The sequence below is a fragment of the Branchiostoma lanceolatum genome, chromosome 7 (genome assembly GCF_035083965.1).
Source record: "Branchiostoma lanceolatum isolate klBraLanc5 chromosome 7, klBraLanc5.hap2, whole genome shotgun sequence".
In the NCBI taxonomy this organism is placed as follows: Eukaryota; Metazoa; Chordata; class Leptocardii; order Amphioxiformes; family Branchiostomatidae; genus Branchiostoma; species Branchiostoma lanceolatum.
Genome location: NC_089728.1, coordinates 21,283,074 through 21,304,047, shown reverse-complemented (window position 1 = coordinate 21,304,047; position 20,974 = coordinate 21,283,074). Strand labels below are relative to the sequence as shown.

Sequence of the window (20,974 nt, the reverse complement as noted above, 5' to 3'; positions counted from 1 at the left end):
GTTTAGTTCTTAGGGCTGTGTGTGTGTTTCTTTTTAAGCATGTGTCTAGATCTTGTGAAGCTGCATTTTGCTACTACAGTATACTTGAAAAATTAAGCATTATGCTTCACCTTAATTGAAGATGGCCGCTTTACACAAAAAAGTCATGTACGTACCTGTAAGTAGTGTGTGTAGTCCAGTGGTTAGTGATGCTGCCTCTGGACCAAGAAGTCAGGAGTTCGCATCCCGGCTGTGTTGCTCACCCAACATGCACGCTACTGGAAAGGATGGCAGTCCTTGGGACGGGACGTGAAGCCATGCTCAACTGTTTATGGTACTTAAAGAGCTAGGGATATTTCCTTGTTACAGTACGCCAGTAACTACTGTACATAGCGTCTGTCTTCCTGTCACGACCAGTGGAAGATTAGCTCATCTGTTCATTGAGTTCATTTGAGCTTAACAATATCGTTTTCACATTTACTTTGTACAGCCATTATAATCATTATGATGTTGACTTCCTTCAGATCAAATGTGCTCAGTACTGGCCCCTAGGGGAGGTCAACGGACATTCGGACGAAGTTGACCTTGAGGACACGGGGTACAAGGTGACGCTGTTGGAGGAAGACGTCAGACCTTATTTTACCATCAGGACCTACCTGCTACAGAGGTTAAAGGTCAGGAGTAGAAAAAAACTCTTGTTTCACAGTCGAACCTGTACCTCTATATTGATGATCTTTATTTCTAAGGACGACCTGACCATTCATATACAGTCAAACCTGTACAAGTGACCATCTCTACGCAAGGACCACCTGACCATTGATATACAGTAAAACCTGTACAAGTGACCATCTCTACTGACTACATAAAGACCACTGGGACAGAAATTTGATTGTTGGGATGGACAGAAATTTCACCCCCTCTGTCCAAAAATCATGATTGACATGAAATTGATGAAACATATAAACAGAGCCTGTATGTGGGTCCTGTGTATGTACGGGTTGGGGGTATTTTTCAGCTGAACGCATCACACCGCAGTGAAACGCACCGAATGTGGAAGTAACCATGCCACATGTACAGCAGTGCAGAAAAAGTCAAGGGGAAATGACCTGATTAAGAAATCAATTTTATGAAATAGATTTCGTAAAAAAAACTTCAGCAGGACAAGGGTTAACAACGAAAATTGATGACATGAACTCCATACAATGAGTGGGATGGAGAAAAGATTATAGCTGGAGACAGCCCTAGCCTCTCTTTATTATCTAATCTATGTGGCGACCTTCCGAGTTCCAAAGATGATATCATTTTTCTGTTCCTACCAGACCGATGAGAGCAGAAAAGTATTTCACTTTCACTACACGCGGTGGCCGGACTTTGGCGTCCCAGAGTCCCCGGCGGCCTTTCTCCACTTCCTGCTGGAGGTCCGAAGTTCGGGGTCACTGGAGTCGGACGTAGGACCCCCCGTGGTGCACTGTAGCGCGGGGATAGGCAGATCGGGGGTCTTCTGTTTAGTGGACACCTGTTTGGTACTGGTGAGTAGTATTGTGACATCTTATTCGTTTGTTTGTTTCACATAGCTTTAGGCCTAACACACCAGTTTTCTACAGTGAGTACAAGCTGTGTAAGCCGTAAGGCTGTTAGGTTTGATCCATTCACACCAGGATGGAACCCTACTCATTTTGATAAGTGTGGTGGGTTCTTTAACATGCTTGAGATGTGGCTCTCCTCTCTCTCGCTTAACATCCTATCTCAGGGCTTCATCTAAATCAGGAAAGAGGGGCGCTGCACCCTCTTGTTTCAGCCCAGTGCCCCCTTGTCGAATTCAGATTTTAGCTTATATCCAGCATACAGCATTCCCTCAGCGATTGATTCTTGCATAAATACATAGAATTCGCTCCTTTGCCTGTGTGTGCCCCCTCTTGTTTAATTGTTCTAGAAAAACCCCTGCTATCTGAGAGAGCATCCTTAACCGAAGCTAAGCACTCAATTTCACCATTGTCCTTTAGTCCACTTCACATCAAGAAAAGTGTAAAATCATTCTTTATTCGGAAATAAGAAAGAAAGTACATGTACATGTAGTTCCAAAGCCCAGGTCACAATGGTCGTGTGACCAAACATGCAGGGAGACACACATTTGAAAGCTCATTTTCACATTTGTAAGAAGTCAAAACTTTGAAATTTTGCCAGCTCCCCTGTCTGGTCTCAATTACTATATTCCACATGAGAATTGTTTTGTTCATATAATCATGAACCTACTCAGAGAGTGTAGAGTTAAATTATATATATATATATATTTTTTTAAATATATATATATGTCACAGGACAGATTGGAATCCAGTACAATCTGGAACTGTCCTAGGACAGATTGGAATTCTAATATGTCCTAGGACAGATTGGAATTCCAATCTGTCCTAGTACAGTTCCAGATTGTACTAGTACAGATTGGAATTCTAATCTGTCCTAGGACAGATTGGAATCCTGATTCCAATCTGTACTAGTACAGATTGGAATCCTACAACTGAACTGCATATATGTAAATTAGAGATATTTGCATATTATGGCAGATTATGAGTATGTTCCATGAAATACTATCACGGTCATACAATAAGAATATTGAATTGAACTGTGCTTCAGACAGTTTACATGTACATAAACAGTGCTAAACTACAAAATAGACTACTTAATATAGTATTATAGTAGTTCAAGATTCATATCCAAATCTCATGTTTGGAGCCATGTTGGTGACATACTTATCATTTTTGGTTTACCTTGTACTTCAAGCCCATTCTATGTTTATTTTAGTCTGCGGGGTTCTGTTCAGGCCCGCGGCCTATCCCCCTAGCTTAGACTTTTCATAGAATTTATCACATATGTGCCAGTTACACAGGCTGGCCAGGTGTGATTTCTGATTAGTTCAGTCACTTTCATGGTGTTGTATGAATGCAGTCTACATGCAGGCTGGCCTGTCAGCCCCGCGGTCTAACTCACCAAGTCTGTTAATATTTCTTAGGTGTATGATTTTTTTGGGGACAGAGCCAGAAAAAAATGAATTTGGGGGAAAACAGTGACAGGTTGTTTGAGATATGTTAATTAAAATGAAAGAAACAAAGAGGCATTAAGAATCGTTAGGGTTACAGCCTCCTTGATTGTTTAAATGTCGTAACCGTATCAGTTCTTGACATGTTATTATTGATTTGTTGTATGCATATTGATGTATTTACATGTATGTATAATTGTGTTCCATTACAATGTATTTGCTTCTGTTGAATTGTATTAGAAATGGGTTACATCTATGGTTTTCTTTATAATTGGATTTCATTATGATTATTAGTTAGTTTATAAGAGGAGGACCTAGAAATGCCTCCCAGGTTTACCCCCTCCTCCTCCTGCACTATTGTTATATTTTGTATATGTAGTTGCCTCTGTTTTTTAAATTTCATTTGTGCAATCCAATAAACAAACAAACCGTGAATCTTCCCCCTTAACCAGCTGGAGAAGACGCGAGACCTGGACTCCCTGAACATCCGTCGCCTCCTCCTGGACATGAGACAGTACCGGATGGGTCTGATCCAGACGCCCGACCAGCTACGCTTCTCGTACCTCGCTGTGATCGAGGGCGCGAGAACCGTCCTCGGGATGACTACAGGGGAGGACCAGGTCATCAGCACCCTGGGGGAGGAGGTTTGTTTGTTTCAACATTTGTTTATTCAGGAGAACATCGTGTGGCATCGTGTGGCACAATCGGTAGCGTGTTTCGCCCAGAACCGAGAGGTCCTGGGTTCGAAACTTCTTCTATGCCCATAATGTTGTGCCCTTGGGAAAGGCACTTTATACCACTTTCCTCACTCCAACCAGGTGTGAATGGGTACCTGACTTTCGTTGGGGAAGGTCGTATTGAGGTCACCTGCTGGCGCCGAATGGCAGCCGCCCAGACCCTTGCGACAGTTCCACAAAGTGCAAGTGTGAAGCAAATAATATTATGTATCTTTTGTGTATAATGTGATTGTAAACCCTGCAGCAATTCAGCACTCGCTGCCATTGCACGGGTAATTTCTGACCAGTAAACCATTATTAAGAATTCAAATCGGCCTGCAGGCTACTTTAATAGAGGTCATGAGATAGGAGGCAAGGTTCCGACAAGATAAAACAATGATACAGATTACATGAATCAGTTAGACCTTCCCACTCCAGATGGTGCATTGCTTCAAAATTCAAGTGCCGTGAATTTAAACAAATTTACCGTTACTGTAGAGCTGTGATATCTATAATGATACTGTTGCTTTGGGTCCAAAACTTTAGGAAAATAACACTTTGAATTTGGAAATTCATTTCATCATAGATTTCAGCAGAATGTTGGAATACCACACTAAGTCTTGTACTTTTACTAAATGCACTTGTTTGCGGAGCCTCGCTTATCATTTGAAAGGGTCTGTTTCCCTGTACAGTTCAATAGCATACTGTAGACCTTGAAATATTTGCAGTACTTTAAAACAATATGCCTCACCTCACAATAGGATGACTACTTTACCTAACCTTTCCATGCATGACTAGGATTTAAGCCAAACCTTGGTGTACCAGCCAAGTGACCTGTGGAAGCACTTGTAATAAATCAGTCAGTTCCTGTACCATGGATGGTGAACTGTTCAAGTAAAGCTAAATACCAGCAGAACTCTGCTAGCTGGAGAGTTTTAGCCATTATGCTGCCTTCTAAATCTGAACACTGTGTAGGGCTTGAAATACTGCATGGGTGCACTTTTGTTCAACTAAAATTGGAGCTGTGCACCTAGTTTTTGACTGTGGGTGCACTGGTGCACCTAGATATTTCGGTAGGCTATAGGGTACATGTATAGGTACTGTCTACATGTATTATACACTGTCTTAAAATATACAGATAATTCTTGAAATAATCTTTGTTGTACTTTGTTTGATGTATCGCTTGTTTGAAATTTTGAAGTTAGCTATAGAATTACAGATTTCAGTTGAGGCAGTAGGTTTAAACTTTGTAATTACGTTTTTCTGACTTTCTACTTTATTTTATGTAGTGCACACAAAATTCTTTCTGTGCACCTAAATTTCTCTGGTTAGGTGCACCAGTGAATGTATTTATTTAGTAAAGAGTTGCCAGGTTACTATCAATCTGGCTTAAACATGTACCTGAAATACAGACAATCTGTTTATAGTTTCACTATGAAGAATTATTGCAATGTGTAAAATTATCAATCTTGAAACTCTTCCTTTATAGCTGCAATCTTAAAAAATTGTGTGGAACCCCTTTTTGATAATGAATGGATATCCCCCCCTCACTCACCCCTCACCACAGATGTTACAGGTTTTCCCCCATTTCCCCTTCCTGTCTGAATCTATTATGTAACCCGACAATATTTGATTTCATCGGAAGTCTGCCAGGATTAATGGAAATTTCTGGGAACTGCATTATGTAAAGCGGAAGAACAGCTCTTCCCATTCTATTAGTTACTTCGAAGAAAGCAGCCAGCAAGCCGTTTTCCGAGAAGAAGGCTTTACCTTGTTTGACTGGAGTTCTGCATAATTAGGGAACATGGAATTCGAAGAAAAGCTCCTCACTTGTGTTATACAATCTCTGATCTGGGGCCAGTTAGATGACGGAGCGCAATTCAGTCAGCCTACTAATCCCTTGTAGAATCACGTTTTTGGGACGAGAGCCAAAGAAACCACGGCCTCCGCACTATTCAGTCGTAAAGTTTTCTTCCTCCGTACATGTTAAGTTTTCTTCCAGATTTTTAATGACCACAGAAAGTCAACATATATACAACATGTATGTAGCGATGTCTGAAAAATTGTGCAGTGTGCACATTTTTTGTGTCTAAAATCATCACATTTAGCATACATGTAGTTAAAATGATATTGATAAGGAGAATTTACCTTTCAGGATTACATTATGAAACTTTCTCTGTGGCCATATGGAAAGGCAAAAAGTATGAATTTTCAAAGATGCAAGAACGATTATTACTTTCGTACAGTGTGCGTTAGATATATACATGTACAATGTAGGCCTTGCCACTTTCTACTGCCTTTGGATGTGTACTAGCCTGGGTGCCAGACCACCGCGCTCCTGGCGCTAATCCTTCGGCCGGGGAAGCAACTTGCGTCGCCGCCACAGACAGCACACGGCCCACTAATTATCTCTCGAGCGCGATAGATATCAGGGTTCGGCTGCAAAGCGCCTGGGTGCCAACTCTATCCCTACTACCATCATCGCATCGCGCGAAAGGTCTGGTATCCAGGCTAGATGTGTACTGGTGCAGTGTAAAATAGTTCAGTACCTGTACTAAAAGTAAAAAACATTCTTTTTTAGAAGATGATTAGTAAATTCTGTCTCAAAGATGAAAATTTTGTAATAAAAAATTTTGAGGAACTTGTAACTACATGACAGTTATTATGTATATTCTTTCATTGAGGTTAAAAATCTGTCAATCCTCATAGAAAGATCATGGCAATTTATCACTAGAAATGACCAATAACAACATTTTATAACTTTCAAATAATTGGCAAAACTTGAATATTCAAACCCCTGTACCTGACATTTTTTTCATCACAAAGCCTTGCTATTGACAAAAGACAAATTTATAGACATTAGATAATCCAGGGGATTGGGAAATTTATTTCGTAAAGATTTGGGACAAAAGTCTACTGTCTGAACGTTTGGTACACTTGACATAGCAAACATAATACAGTGCGTGTCTGTGTCCTTCCCCCATGCTGTGATTATAATCCCCCACTCTCCCTATAGACTTACTTAATGTTTTATTTAATATGTATGTCTATGCTGTGGTCTATCCTTGCTGAGGCAATGCCCTATAGCACAGTTTTTAATCCAGGGCCTGAAATACTGTAATTCACTTTATCTTCACGGTAGCAAAATTTTACGGTGTAGGGAAAATGGACATTTTCACTGAACTTTAACTTCACGGTGGCGGCAAGTGATTTACCGAACGGATGTGTGAAGGAATCATAAATAATAACAACAGATTTTTTCACAGTGATGATAAGTTCATGGTTCAGAGGTGACCGTGAAAACAGTGAACATAAAGTTACAGTGAAAGAAAAAAGAATTACAGTACATTTTTGGGAATACCTGCCTGAAAATCTACATGTAGGTGCACAGAAAAAAATGTGCACAACATAAGATAAAGTTTAGAATGTTCAGCAAAACCTGACTTCAAACCTTTTTGCCTCTCTTCAGAGTTTGAATCTGAAATTCGACAGTATATGATTATATGCACCCCACACAAATATCTAGATGCACTGGTGCACCCATAGTCTCCAATTGTGGGTGCACAGAAGTGCACATGCACCCAGTATTTCGAACCCAGTAATATATGTGTTGTGGAGCGCTGCTCTGGTATTATGAAAAACTGTGAAATTGGCCTAGTAACATACTTAGAAATAACGAACATTATACAGTGTGTATATGCACAGACAATGTACAGCTGTGCTTGCATGTACTGAATAGGCACTGTTCAGCCCATGTATGTGTTCTTGTCAGGATTGTCAAATATCGAGAGGTGATTAAATTTGCTTATTGGATCAAGAATTAGTGCTTTAACTTCTAATTCTCAGTAGGAAAGACATTGTTAAGGTGGGGTACAGGCATGCGGCAGCACTTCTGGGGTGTCTTAAAAATACTATATACATGTAGTGTTACTTGTGGCTCTTGATTTTTGTTCTCCAAGTACCTCTGTGCAAGACAATAATTTATGCAAATTTTTATGACGTCATGATGACGTCATCAACAATTACAGGGCCACGCCCCTTTTTACAAAAGTGGTTCTACCTCGCTAACGATCCAATGTACAAAGCTAATATTTTAGGGACAGATGCATAATAATGCCATTGGTCAATACACGGGCTCCTTTATTGATATCTTTTTAAATTAATTTTTGGTGAATTTTTTTCAATAATTTAATGAGAACCTCCTTCTGTGGGCCCTCACACATTATCAAAGTATCAAAATGCTTATGCCACCCGTGAGAGGCAAGTTCAGGTGGTAAACCTCAGAACAGCATTTCTTTTTCTGCCCTATGATATACAGTTTTGTCAAACTATTGCTTTTCAAATCATGCTGTAGTGGTAGTATTAATAAAATTGGCATTTAGTAATCGTAAAATGACCCCAAATTGCCATTATTGCTTTTTTCCCAATCACGCAAGCACTAACAGTGACATACGGGTCAATAACCTCTGCAAACATACTATCTGACAGTCAGAGCAGTGATTACAGCCAGGCCAGAGAATCCAGCTTTCCAGAGGGAGGGAGGGAATAGCCAAAATGGAGACTCCTGATTGGTCAGGCTGTTCCAAAAGGTATCGGCACCCAGGTATTGGAGATTATAAAAGTGGCCAAGTCGGAGAAGACTTTTCTTTGTGGCAGTTTTCTGTTATCATCCTAAAAAGACGTCAAGTGTCCACAGCTTTCTCGACTGTATAGGGGTCATCCATTATTGAGGGGGGGGGGGCAAATAAGGGAAATATTGGCATGCTCTCTGGGAAATTTTGGAATTTTTCTTGCACTTTGAGAAGAAAATTTCAACTCTAAACTACATCTTGTATGGAAATACACACCACCAGTCACTTCAGATGAAAGATAGCAGATGCTGTCTGAAACGTCTGACTGTTTTGAAATTTTATCCAGTTGCTTGAGTAAGTATTTTTGGCGTACACCACATAATCGTGTAACATTTTTGTTCAACTTTGGCCCATTTCTCAAGAGTTTTGAGGCACTGTTGATGTTCTGACAAATAATATACCGGATACAATTGAAGGCGTCCACTGTACAAAAAAGACAACCAAACATGCCCAAATGCCAGTTCGCTGGTAACACTGAATGCCTAGTCTAACTATCTTTTCTCGTTCGCTTTCAATCAGAGCCCAGATTTACAAGATGGACACAACCACCTCGTGACGAAGGACGACGAGGAGAACACGAGAGACAAACCGCCGCCGCTGCCCCCGCGGGACCCGTCACGGCGCAGCTCCAAACAGAGGACGCAGCAGTTCGAGTTTGAGTACGAGCCAGAAGATCCCACAGACACAGAACGCCTCAGGGAAAGACAGAGGTGAGAGTCCACATGTGTGTCTTTGGCAGCACAAGTCTCTTCAAACTGTAGTTTATTTTGCATGGTAAAGGCCATGTTGATTTTATTATATGGATGACATCCATGCATGCATCAATTTTCGTCCGTTTCCAAAAATAAAAATAGAAGTTTTCCACCATACTGTAAATCATACAAAGCAGCTAAAAAGAGATCAAATATATGCCATAAATTGTAAAAAAAATGGAAAACTAATGTCTATTCCAAAGTCAAAGAGGAAGCTTTGAAAGAACAAAAAAGAAGAACCTATATTTCGGTATATCATACTGTGTGTTTAGTCATTGATGAAGGTTAGACATCCAGGTAATAAGATACGCCAAAAATAATTACTCAAGCAACTGGATAAGATTTTGAAACAGTCAGACGTTTCAGACAGTATCCACTGTCTTTCGTCAGTGACTAACGATAGGACTGAGAACACCAGGTTTTATACCAAAAGTTAACACTCTGAATAGATATGTTAATGAGGTCAAGACAATTTAGGATGTCTTGAAGTAGTCTTTAGAAAGAAGATTAATTCAAGACAAAGTTTATGCCAATAGTTCAATTAGCTACTGTTGTTCTAGTACAGTAACTTAGTTAAGTCATTTGTTCAACCTTCCTGACCACGTAGATTACATAATGAAGGCAACCTTTTTTATGGGCTAAACTTTTTTTATACGCATGCTCGCATCAGTTTTGGGGTTCCCAGAGGATGTCATCCATGTAACCCAACATGGCCTAACACAACCAAAAAGGAATTTACCTGCCACCGTTTCTATAGTCTGTCTGCTATCTTCCTTCAGGCTTTTATCAAACAACCTGATGAAACTATTCACAGAATAATGTATTTTCTTTTTCATACTTTACTGTAAAAGACTGGGGAAAATATGGCTGGGATTTAGTTTAGCAGTGGGGAGAAAATAGATTGTTTGCGGTGGTTTTAAGTTCGCGGCGATGAGGTCACCCCAAAAACTGTCAAAACATTTCCCCCTTTACAGTATACAGCGTCATTGCCATTTTGAAAACAGGAAATATGAAAATATAAAGCGATACATTGTTTGAGACATGTCTAGTTGAATTGATTTTTGAATTGAAGGAATATTGATAAACAAGTCAATTTGTTTCCATGTACTGAATTAATTTTAGTTTTTGATTACAGACTGAGATTGCAAAGTCAAAAGGCTAGTTTAAATTTTCCCCCATCATTTTGGCAACAAGCACTGAAGTGGTGTACTGTAAATCACTTTAATATAGCGGCAGGAAAATATAGCGGCTGGGGGAAATGGAGATGGCACTTGATTCTAACGGTGGGAACAAACATAACTGTCTCAAATATTAGTGATCAAAGAGTTGCGATGATGAAATTTAAGCTGTTGATTAGTGACCGTTAAATCAGCTTGATTTAAGTTACAGTTAACAAATCAAGAATTACAGTAACCATAGCAGACTCCTATGGTGTGCACTGTTATTAGATGTCTAGTCACGTAACGTGTCTGTTTCCTCGGGTGGCTGATTTCTTGGAAGTGCCGGCGACGCGAGAAGCCTTCCTGGATCTCAAGTTCAAGTTCAGACATGAATTTTAGATTTGGGGATTTTACTTCCATTTTTTTAGTTTTAGTTGTTATCCTTTAATATCTTATACAAGATTCGTAAAGAAAACCAAAATAACTTTTTGGGAAGCTGTGCTGAAACCAGTGCATTATATAGACGTCATTATTTAAGTCAATTTCGGATGCCCTGGCGCAAGTAATTTTACAATTAACAAGTCATCCAGAATGAAATGGTGGTACACTGTTCAATTGTACTTGTCGAATTGGGGGGGGGGGGATTTCTCTGTTGCACAGAACCTTATATATAATAATAACTTTATTGCACAACAGTTGTACATGTACAAGGTACAAAGTATGGCAATCCACTGGTATACAACTAAAGTTCTAGTATTAGGCTAATCTATATAATCTACAATGTACATAGTATTTTTTCATTCCATGCATTCAAACCCATGTTGTTTGTACGCTGGTCCATAGATATACCGGCCAAACTACAACAAAGTTATGCAGGCTGCCTTGTGTAAGGGAGAGCCTCAGGCATTAAACCTCAGGGTTTGCATTTTTAAAGAACCCAACACACTTGTAAGAACAGGAGGGGTGATCCCGTGTGTTTGGCTGAAAAGGAGATCTGTAGTGGACCCACATTGCACTAAAAATTAAAAGCTAAATGAAATTTAAGCATCATGTTTCACTTTAATCAAGGATGACTGCTTTACCTTTTCCACATTACAGAGCGTTAGTACTTCTTTTCATTAAGCCCTTGTTATACAGAGATTCTAGTGTTATTTTTCTCGGATTGGATGGGTCTGGAGGACCTGTGAACATCGGCCCGTCTCTAAAAATGATGCAATGATCAAGAGAACACCTGGCTTATTACTGCCAAAAATGTCATGTAGAGCTCATCAGCTGATTTTCCTTCTGTGTAACAGGGGCATTACAAGTACATGAACTTTTTTAGTATGGCAAACACAATTGGGATACATATAGAAGACAACACAGGGTATTCCGTATCACTCTAGGTACCGACACAACTGCGGGTCGCATCGCCCAAAGGCCGGAGGATGCGGAATACACCTTGTTGTATTCTATTTATGTCATATCAACCCAAAAAAACACACAATTCAATGCAAAATGCGCCTAAAGTTGAGAGAGTTTTGTGTCGATTCCAACCTCCGATTTCGGCATTCGAATTTTCAACAGTGGCGCAACCGGCACACTCGAAATGCGTTTGAAATATTCTATGGAAACCCATGTGATACAACTTAGAATCCCATGTGATATAACCGTATCAAATGTTTTCACAGAACATGAATTTCCATACGTTTCCTTTTTGCACACAGAGAAGCAGAGTTGAGGAAAAGAAGGCGAGACGAGAGGATAAGCAGTACGTCCGAGAAGCTGGCTGAGATGAAGAGAAAACAGCGCAAGACTGAGGCGGACCGGGAAAGGTGGTTATTCTGGCAGCCTATTCTTATTCAGGCATCTATAGGGGTGGCCTTAGCAGGAGGGCTGTACTTGTTGCACAGATGGTATACTAGTATGTAAGGGCAGCTAGCCAACAGAACCTAAACACCCCTTATATTGTCTCACATGGAATAGTCCATCTTCATTTGTACAAGGGGATAAGAAAGGATCTGTTTGGGGTTATCGGAAACGCTGGCACAAATTTTTATAGAGGGATGTCTTTGTTCCAGTTTGTTTGTGACTGTCTATCTTCCCCTGTGCTATTTCCTTTTATTTTCCTTTAAGTGAAAAGTGGTAACTTTGTTGGCATACAGTTGTCTAGTTGTGGACTGTTTCATTACGACAATGTAGGGGTGTCTAGCTTCTTGTTGCAGTTCTAAGGGACCTGCTTGTGAAGTGTTGTACATAGCAAATGGTCAGGGAAAGGATCTGAAGGGGGTTTAGCTGTTGTTCATGCAGGTTGTTCATAGGGTAAAGGTAGTACGATTGTTCGTTCAACAAACTTCAGGACAAAAAATGTGCTCAAAGCCGAGGTAAAATCAGAACATCACATGAGCTAGTAAGGATGCAAATTGTCTAGGACACACCACATGGTCAGGTTTAAACATATTCTCTCAGTACATTGTGTAGTAGATGGAGTCTAGCATAGGGGTGTTGAGTATCCTGTACCTAGATATGGTAACGAGAGGTTTTCAGAAAACCTGGACCTAGAAAATAAAGTGCCTTCAACAGTTTTGTGTGGAAGTCAGAAAAAAGGTGTATGACGGGAAAAGCCACAAAAGAATCCTGAAATACTGTCCAGCCTAGTTCAGAAAGTATGTAATGATGTGATTGGTCCCTAACATGGTACTTTGTGATTGGCCCTTTTCATAACCAATCAGAGAGTAGTACTTCCATCATTTGAATTTCTCCCAACTTCTCATTGGCTACTCATAGGATGAGATTAGGGGAAGACCAAGATACCTCACATTCTTAACATCTCGCCACAAGTCTGTTTTACCCAAGACCCCTATCACAGCTTCCACTTGCCATACACCTGGCACACAGGTGCACTTGGGGTATACCATTATGGTAGGCAAGGACAGGTGATGCGGAAATGAAGGAAATGGGCTGGAAAACTGAAAAGGGAAAAGTTTGTGCAAGCAAATGTGTAAAAAAAAGGCAAGAGAGTGATGGGAAAACTTTGTAAAGAAATGAAGCGAAGTAGTCGAGTTGAATCACAGTGCACCCCTCTGTTGACTTAGTAAATGGAATAACCCTCTCATGTTGGTTTTGACGTTCTACCATTCTTGTTCACCCAACAAAACCACAAAGTGGCCCTGTTGTGTGTTTCTTCTGGTTTTTCCTTCAGTTTTGCAAGGGAACACTAAGTCTTCTAATAAGAAAAATGATTTGAGTTGTGGAAAAACAGACATTTTTATAGTACATTTTAGTAACTTTTCCAGCATCAACACTATTTGTAACACCTAATATTTCATTCAGTTCTATCTTCTTACAGTTATATCATTTTGTATGACGATTTAGGTTTCCACTTACAATAGACATAAAACATGCATTCATGCAGTATTCATTTATTTAGATAAAAATCATACTATGGCAAAGAGGCCGTGCAAGACCAGCCTCTACTAGACTTTCCGTTCCAGCCAGAAAACTTGCAGAAATTGCCCAAACTGGGGTGAACAGTTGTCATGGACTTAGCCTTAGCTGGAATGGGAGGTCTTGTAAAGACTGTTGCCGAATACATGTAGCTAGCCTTTTTGAAAACCGTTCACTGGAAGGAAAAGTTAACAGAATACAATTAACGGTAGTTTTCTAAAAGGCGCTGCGTATAGTCATTGTGTCATAACATGGCTGACAAGCAATGCTCATAGATAACAGGGACCAGGGTGCTTGTACTCCCACTGCATACCCAACAGATATCGGATTACATATACTGATTATTCAAGATGGCCCAAAGAAGCAGGTGGTCCAAAATGGCCGACAACTATCAGATTACCTGCAGTATGATTCCTTGAATATTAGAACACTTTTCCGGAAAAATTTCATGGAAGGAACATTCTAAGAAGCAAAAAATGGATCATACACATGTACACGTACATGTATGTCCGATCACTATCCTTTGATTTAATAATTTTTTCAGTATGGAAACAATACACATAAGTCATATTTGATTAAACAAGGAGTTCATCGTTGTGACCTGAAATTTCAAAACACTACACTGTACATGTATGAGTTCATGATACTAAGGTTAGGAATAAGTTTTGTAGCCACTACTAGTAGAGGTCAAAAAAAAATATAACGCCCCCTTAATATGGCCTTATTTTATTGGTATATTGTACATTTGGCATTGTTGTAATTTCTGCATGGTGTTAGGTTTCAACAAAATGTTTTTGTACGGTATTTTTGTAAAACATATTGTACTGTTTTGTATATGGTTCTGTTGGTGTGGCACTTTTTAAGTTCTCAAATAATGTTTGTACTCAAGCACTATAGTCTGGAAACTTCAAGTCGAAATACTAGTACTGAAAATTAAAAGTCCTCCTTTAAGTATTCCTTACTTTGAAATGCCACAGATTTTTTAAACTTCCCTTAGAAATGAAAAAAATTATTTCAGGACAAACAATTAGTTTGGAAATAGTGGAAAAGAATATATAGAATGTTTTTCATTTCTGAAATTGCACGATCTTGCCTTCCCTGAAATGTAATATCACAATTATCATACTACATCATAGTCTTTGCAAAGGATTCATTCATGTACATTATTAAAACAGAGTTTTTTCACATATTGGACTTAGTTAATCAGTTAATATCCCAGTGTCTACCACAGTTAGTTATAAGCCTTAACTTTCGATGTGGCAAACTTGTACGTAAATTTGTGGGTTAAAAAAAGTATGATCCCACTACAGGGAGACAATGGCCTTTCAGATATTCAATATTTGAATAATGGCTTGATTTTGGTAAGATCCCACATGTCTATTTCACAAGATTGTACATTGTTGTTCAATTGTTCTGATATCCCACTGGTATTTAGTTGTATGGACAGTGAACTGCATTGTAAGATGGTGTGAACATTCTGTTTTGTAACTGTACCCAGATTTCCAACCAAAAGTACTTAAAGGCCAGTATTAGTATGTTTTGATTGTGTCCACTGTCCTTCTTAGCCGAATGGTGATTGGTCAGATTTGCATGCACCTGAAACATGGTCTGACCAATCACCACGCTTGTCTTGTTCCTGTCGTCCTTTACATGATGGTGATTGGTCAGATGTGCATGCATCTGAAACATGGTCTGACCAATCAGCATGCAGAGCTGGTCCTTTCTAGAGATTAAGAAGTTTCAGAAAGGATCATGCAAATTTTGTGAAACAGTTTAGTTCGATGTTAGAATGAATTCTTCAATATCCTGTATAACCCTGTTTCAATGGAAAAAAAATGCTCATGTTTTGACTTTGTACGATTTTGTCTGAACATTAATACAAATCATGTTTCATCTCTCTGGACTCCTGCTGAACAGTTTGATTTTTGTTTTCATTTTGTTGCCTTTAACAGCTGTTTTGGTATTACCATTTTCCCATTGATAATGTAGAAATCTTGACATGGTTATAAAAAAGATTGCATAGCTGCAGCTTTAAAATCCTGCTAATAAGTATGCCTAACGGCGTTGGTCTTAGTGACTTTGCTTAGAGATTGATGTGATAGTGTATATGTCAACTGTGCACTGTTGCTGTAAGGGTGCCATTACTATAGTAAAATGTAATTTTTGTCTGTCTTACCTGAAAAAGCGACCAACTCGAGGAACAATTGATAAGAGCTTCTTGGCCTTAAACATCTCAACAACCAGCAGGCGGACTAACTACAATGTAGAACGATCCAGCCCAAAGTCAAGAATAGATATAAGTTAGTCCATAAACAACGTCATACCAATTCAAATGTTTACAACAGAAGGTTTTCTACTTGTGTGTTTTGACTTCTGCAAAAATTATACACAACACTGCCACAGAAAGTTCAAAGAAGTAGTCACAACATTGCTGTATATGAGTGTTAAATAAGAGGGAAAATATGAACATCTTCGAGAACTGTTGTGTCTTTGTAAATCATAAATGTATTTCATTCCCACTAGAAAACACAGGCATCTGTTTCAGACATTAATGAAAACTTAACCTTCTCCGTACCAAGGTTGAACCCTTTCTGTCCAATTTATATGTATAATTACGTACATGTTTAGGAAACAGGGAGAAACTTTCAAAGTTAAGATGTTTACTTTATTATAATTATACCTCTCCTGGAGTGTTTTTTCCCAGTTTTTATAATTCCCAGACATTTCTGTAGAATTAACTTCTGTTGTTGAGCTCTCTCACTCTAAACCTCTGCTAAATGCTACAGCAAAAAGCTGCAACATTACATAATGTTTAAAGGCCAATGTCTAAAACTGTAACGTAGCTATGGTACCAGACTTGCTACACTTAGTAACTACCCATTAGACAAAACATATCTTGATGGATTATTTGGCAGATTGCCACATGCAGCTCCTCTTTAGATGCAAGCTTCCATCCTCCGTACCAGAGAGAACTTCTGCCTCTTGTCAAAACTGGGCTTTAGAAAATTGTGGCATGCCAGTGAATTATTCATTTGTGTTGGTACATTTTCAAAATGCTAAATCTTCACATGTTCTGCTGTGTGTATATCTTCGTAATCTTGCCACTGAATCAAAGACCAATGATTTGAAAATATCTGTTTGTCTCAAGGATCTATGAAGAACCAATAGATACACAAATGACGACTCAAGTTATAAAACTACAGTCAAAACTGTACAAGTGACCACCTCTATACATGTATAAAGACCACCTGGATAGTATGACCACTTTTTGGTGGTCCCTTATATAGATAATTTTTCCTATTGACACAACAAGCAATAAGTAACTTTTTAAAAACTTTTATTGCAAGTTCATGCCCAAAGACTAATTGCAGACAAACAAGTACATGGAGATACATGGAAATCGAAATAGTTATTTAGTCTAATATGAAAGTTTTTAATGACCACCTGTCCACATAGACCAGATTTTATTGGTCCCCTGAGTGGTCTTCTTGGGCAGGTTTGACTGTACACAACATGTACTGTAGATCTTATATGTAACGTTAGCAGTGAAAACTTGACCCTGCAGTTTGTGACTGTCTCTCTGTCTTCCTGCAGGCCCCGTGGCTTGGCTGCGGACAGAGAGACAGACACCTCCGGTTCAAGTTCAGACTCCGACGCTAAACCGACTCTAAAACAAGCTACACCTACACAGAATGAAAGCAAACTCTGAACTGTACTGCAGTACTGCATAGCCTCCATAGCAGGCTCTGAACCGGCCTTTTTGGGGGGCTAAATAATACACCTTTTGCAGCCAACCCGTAACCATCAGCCACCCCCATAACCATTTTGCCGGCAACCCCCGTAACCATTTTACTGGCAAAATGGTTACGGGGTTGGCTGATGGTTACGGGCTGGCTGCAAAAGGTGTATTATTTAGCCCCCCAAAAGGCCGGTTCAGAGCCTACTATGGAGGCTAAGTACTGCAGTTGATTCACTTCTCTCTTCTACAAGGCACAACAATGATTCGTGTGCTGAAATCTCTTTTCGTTCGATAAATGACGAAATTAAAAGAACTGAGAAAAAATGACAAGGTTGTTAACTAGTTAATAACTAGACATCACTAACACTGCAATTAACTAACCAGATCATGGTTACATTATCATGGTATATCAACTGCTAGGACGGGTAGTTATAAACATTTACATGTACATCTAAAACCTGGAGTCAGTAAAGCGGATATCTCACTAGACTGGGGCTAGTTAAAAATAGCGACCTCCCTGCAAACCAGCATTTAACAGTGCTCAGTGAATTTCATTGATAAAAAACAAATCTTTTTACGCATTGTGTGTTTTGTTGTCTTTTGAGTCACACTAGTTGTAAATTTTGCATGATATGTCCATTGTAAAGTCAAGGGTAACACGAAACAAACTTAGGATGTAGCGAGGTCACCAATGTGCCGCAGTCCTGTAAGATACCCGCTAAAGAGACCATATTTATGTTACATCTCTGTGTAATGTGACACTGTGCATTGTGCCTCTGATGGGTTTGCAATCGAGAAGGTTACTGAGTTTAGATATCTAGGGGAGGGGGGCTACACAGATTCGAAACATGATCATGATATGGACGTCAGAATTGGCCAGGCATGGAGTGCTGTACATGCTCTCCAAAAAGTCTGGAAAAGTCACATCAGAAGAGAAACAAAAACTAAAGTATTACAATCTTGTGTTGTTACAATTTTGCTTAACGGCTGTGAGTCGTGGACCATGATTCATGAATACTTCACAGGCCAGGAAACTGGAAGGCACCTTCACCAAGATCGGGGTCGTGTGGCATAACGGAAGGCTTTTCGGCCCAGAACCCAGTGGTCCCGGGTTCGAATCCCCTGATGCCACCGATGTTGTGCCATTGGTAAAAGACAATTTACACGACTTTCCCCACTCCACCCAAGTGTAATAACAGGTATATTATGTGTGTGGGTCACGACATCAGCAATAGCTGCCCATATCTCAGGTGCACTGCTGCAATTCTAATCAAATCACCATGCTGCATGTCATATACAGTACAACTAACCATGGTGGAAACACACAACAAACAACCAACTGTTTGGCACCCTTCTATCCATCTCTAGAAACCAGAAGGATAGGAGAAGGATAGGAGGCCGTCCATTCTTTGCATTAAAGAACTTTATTAAGTCAGCAACCTGTTTGAATGGAAAAGAATAGTCCGAAATGATGTATAACTGAGAATACTTGAGACTAAACTTTGAGTATGCTCCAACTAAAGAGTATGATTATGTATGTATGGTTATGTATGTATGTGCATTGCATACTGAGTATGCTTTAAACCTCTTCTCAAGAAGGATGTTAAACTCAGGACTGATGAGTAACACATGTAACAGTGCCCTCCTCAGCTCAGAAGACAGTTCTACTCCGAACTGCACATGCAGATAATAGTTTATAACACCAAGTAAAAATTGATCTTGTTATCCAAAAACCTAATAGCTGAACAGTGTACTAATATAACGTTACACTGTGCACATCCAACATTTGCTTTTGTGTAACATTGAAACATGTACAGATTTCACAGAAAATAAAGTTTTCTTTTGTGGTGTGAGTTATGCTGCTGGTGCAACAATCATTGTCTCCCGAGACGACATCACAGATGTCCTCGTTCAAGGTTCAAGGTTCAAGGCAACAATTATTTCTGTTGTCATATCAAAGTGTCCTATTTTAGAAGACAAAGCAAGTTGCCAATCTAACTCACCATAAATAAATTGAATAAAATTGTGTGAAAAGATAATGTTGTGTTTGAGGACAACCTGATACATTGCAAACTCTGCTGGCAATGGGCAAAAATGCTGTCTTTTGTCGTTCGCAATGTTTGGAGAATATACAGCAACACACGCACACACACACTGAGCAACATCGGTGCACTAGCGCCACCTGGCGTATAGCACCAGCATCGCAGGCACGGAGTAACTGCTGTTTTACGTGATACATCACATTAAACATATCTCCCTTCAGTTCAGGGCTCTAGCAAGCATCTGAAATTTTGCTGCGTATGCTAAAGAAATTTTAAGACCATTCTGCTCACAAAAATCAATTGGCAATATGAGTCCGAAGACCCAAAATCTCCATGAAATTTGTTTTTATGTATGATGTGTTTTATTTGCCCTAGTTATTTGTTGTTGCTGCTGTTTTTTTTTTTAATGTGCCAGAGGGTATACGTATCCACATAATAGAAACAAGTACACAGGTTTGGTAGTGTACCCATTTGTTGTTTAACCACCAGCTGTTGGGACCTGAGGAATACTTGACCTAGATAAGAGACCAACAGATGTGACAGGTGCGACCTCAAAGCACATTCATGTATATACAATGGAGGAGTAGATATTCCTCATTACTTATGCAAAGTCAGACCCAATTTGGATAATTAGCACTTCAGTTTGTACATCTCTGTCCAACCCACCTGCGTACCAAATAACATGAAAATCTTTCGTTCCTTTCTTCAGTTATTCTCCTTAGAAGATTTTTTACAAATACGCCATTGCAGTTCCAGTGACACATACCAGGGGGCCCAAAATTGACCTTGACCTTTCTCCTCCCAGAACCTACCCACATACCAAATATCATTACAATCCATCCACACGTTCTTCAGTTATGCTGATTTTAAGCGTCCGATGACACAAACATACACACAGTGACACAGGATAACGCAAGCACACTCAAAACAATATCCCCATGAAAAAGTCTTTTTTCATGGAGATAAGAATAGATAAAATTGGTTAAGTTAAAGCCTTAAGATGTAGCAATACGTATCCAAATTTGAATAAACCACTCCCAAAACATCGGCCTGGAAATTGAAAATGACAGCAATTTATACATGCTGAGGGACAAAAAAACTGTCGTAGGATTATTCCGACGATGGGATTTGGGATGACGGAAAAAGTTTCAAGCTGGCTAGAGCCCTTCTCCAATTGCAAACAATGTTGGAAACCATGCCATAAATTAGTGGCGTGGCCGACAGTTACAAAACAAGACGTATGTGCACCAACTTTGCGACATGCCAAGTATGGCAAAATATGCAATAAAGTTCTTCATTATGAAAGACATCTTTGTTACCTTTGATGTTATTTAGGGACCATCCATTGTAAAGGGGATATCTTTGTCACCTTTGGCGCTATTTAGGGACCATCCATTGTAAAGGGGATATCTTTGTCACCTTTGGCGCTATTTAGGGACCATCCATTGTAAAGGGGAGGGTGTAGTCCGGCAAACTCTGGTGTTCCTACCAGAAA

General features: G+C 39.5%; 1 protein-coding gene across 1 annotated transcript in view; it reads left to right on the top strand.

The window, feature by feature from the left end:
- Positions 1-17,421, top strand: part of LOC136438132 (tyrosine-protein phosphatase non-receptor type 2-like) — a 34,955-nt gene extending 17,534 nt beyond the window's left edge. Inside the window, exons 6-11 of the mRNA XM_066432849.1 lie at positions 504-653; positions 1,299-1,508; positions 3,466-3,657; positions 8,880-9,070; positions 11,979-12,086; positions 17,293-17,421. Of these exons, the coding sequence (XP_066288946.1) occupies positions 504-653; positions 1,299-1,508; positions 3,466-3,657; positions 8,880-9,070; positions 11,979-12,086; positions 17,293-17,407 (966 nt within the window). The 3' untranslated portion in view covers positions 17,408-17,421. The remainder of the gene's footprint in view (positions 1-503; positions 654-1,298; positions 1,509-3,465; positions 3,658-8,879; positions 9,071-11,978; positions 12,087-17,292) is intronic.
- Positions 17,422-20,974: the final 3,553 nt, after the last annotated feature.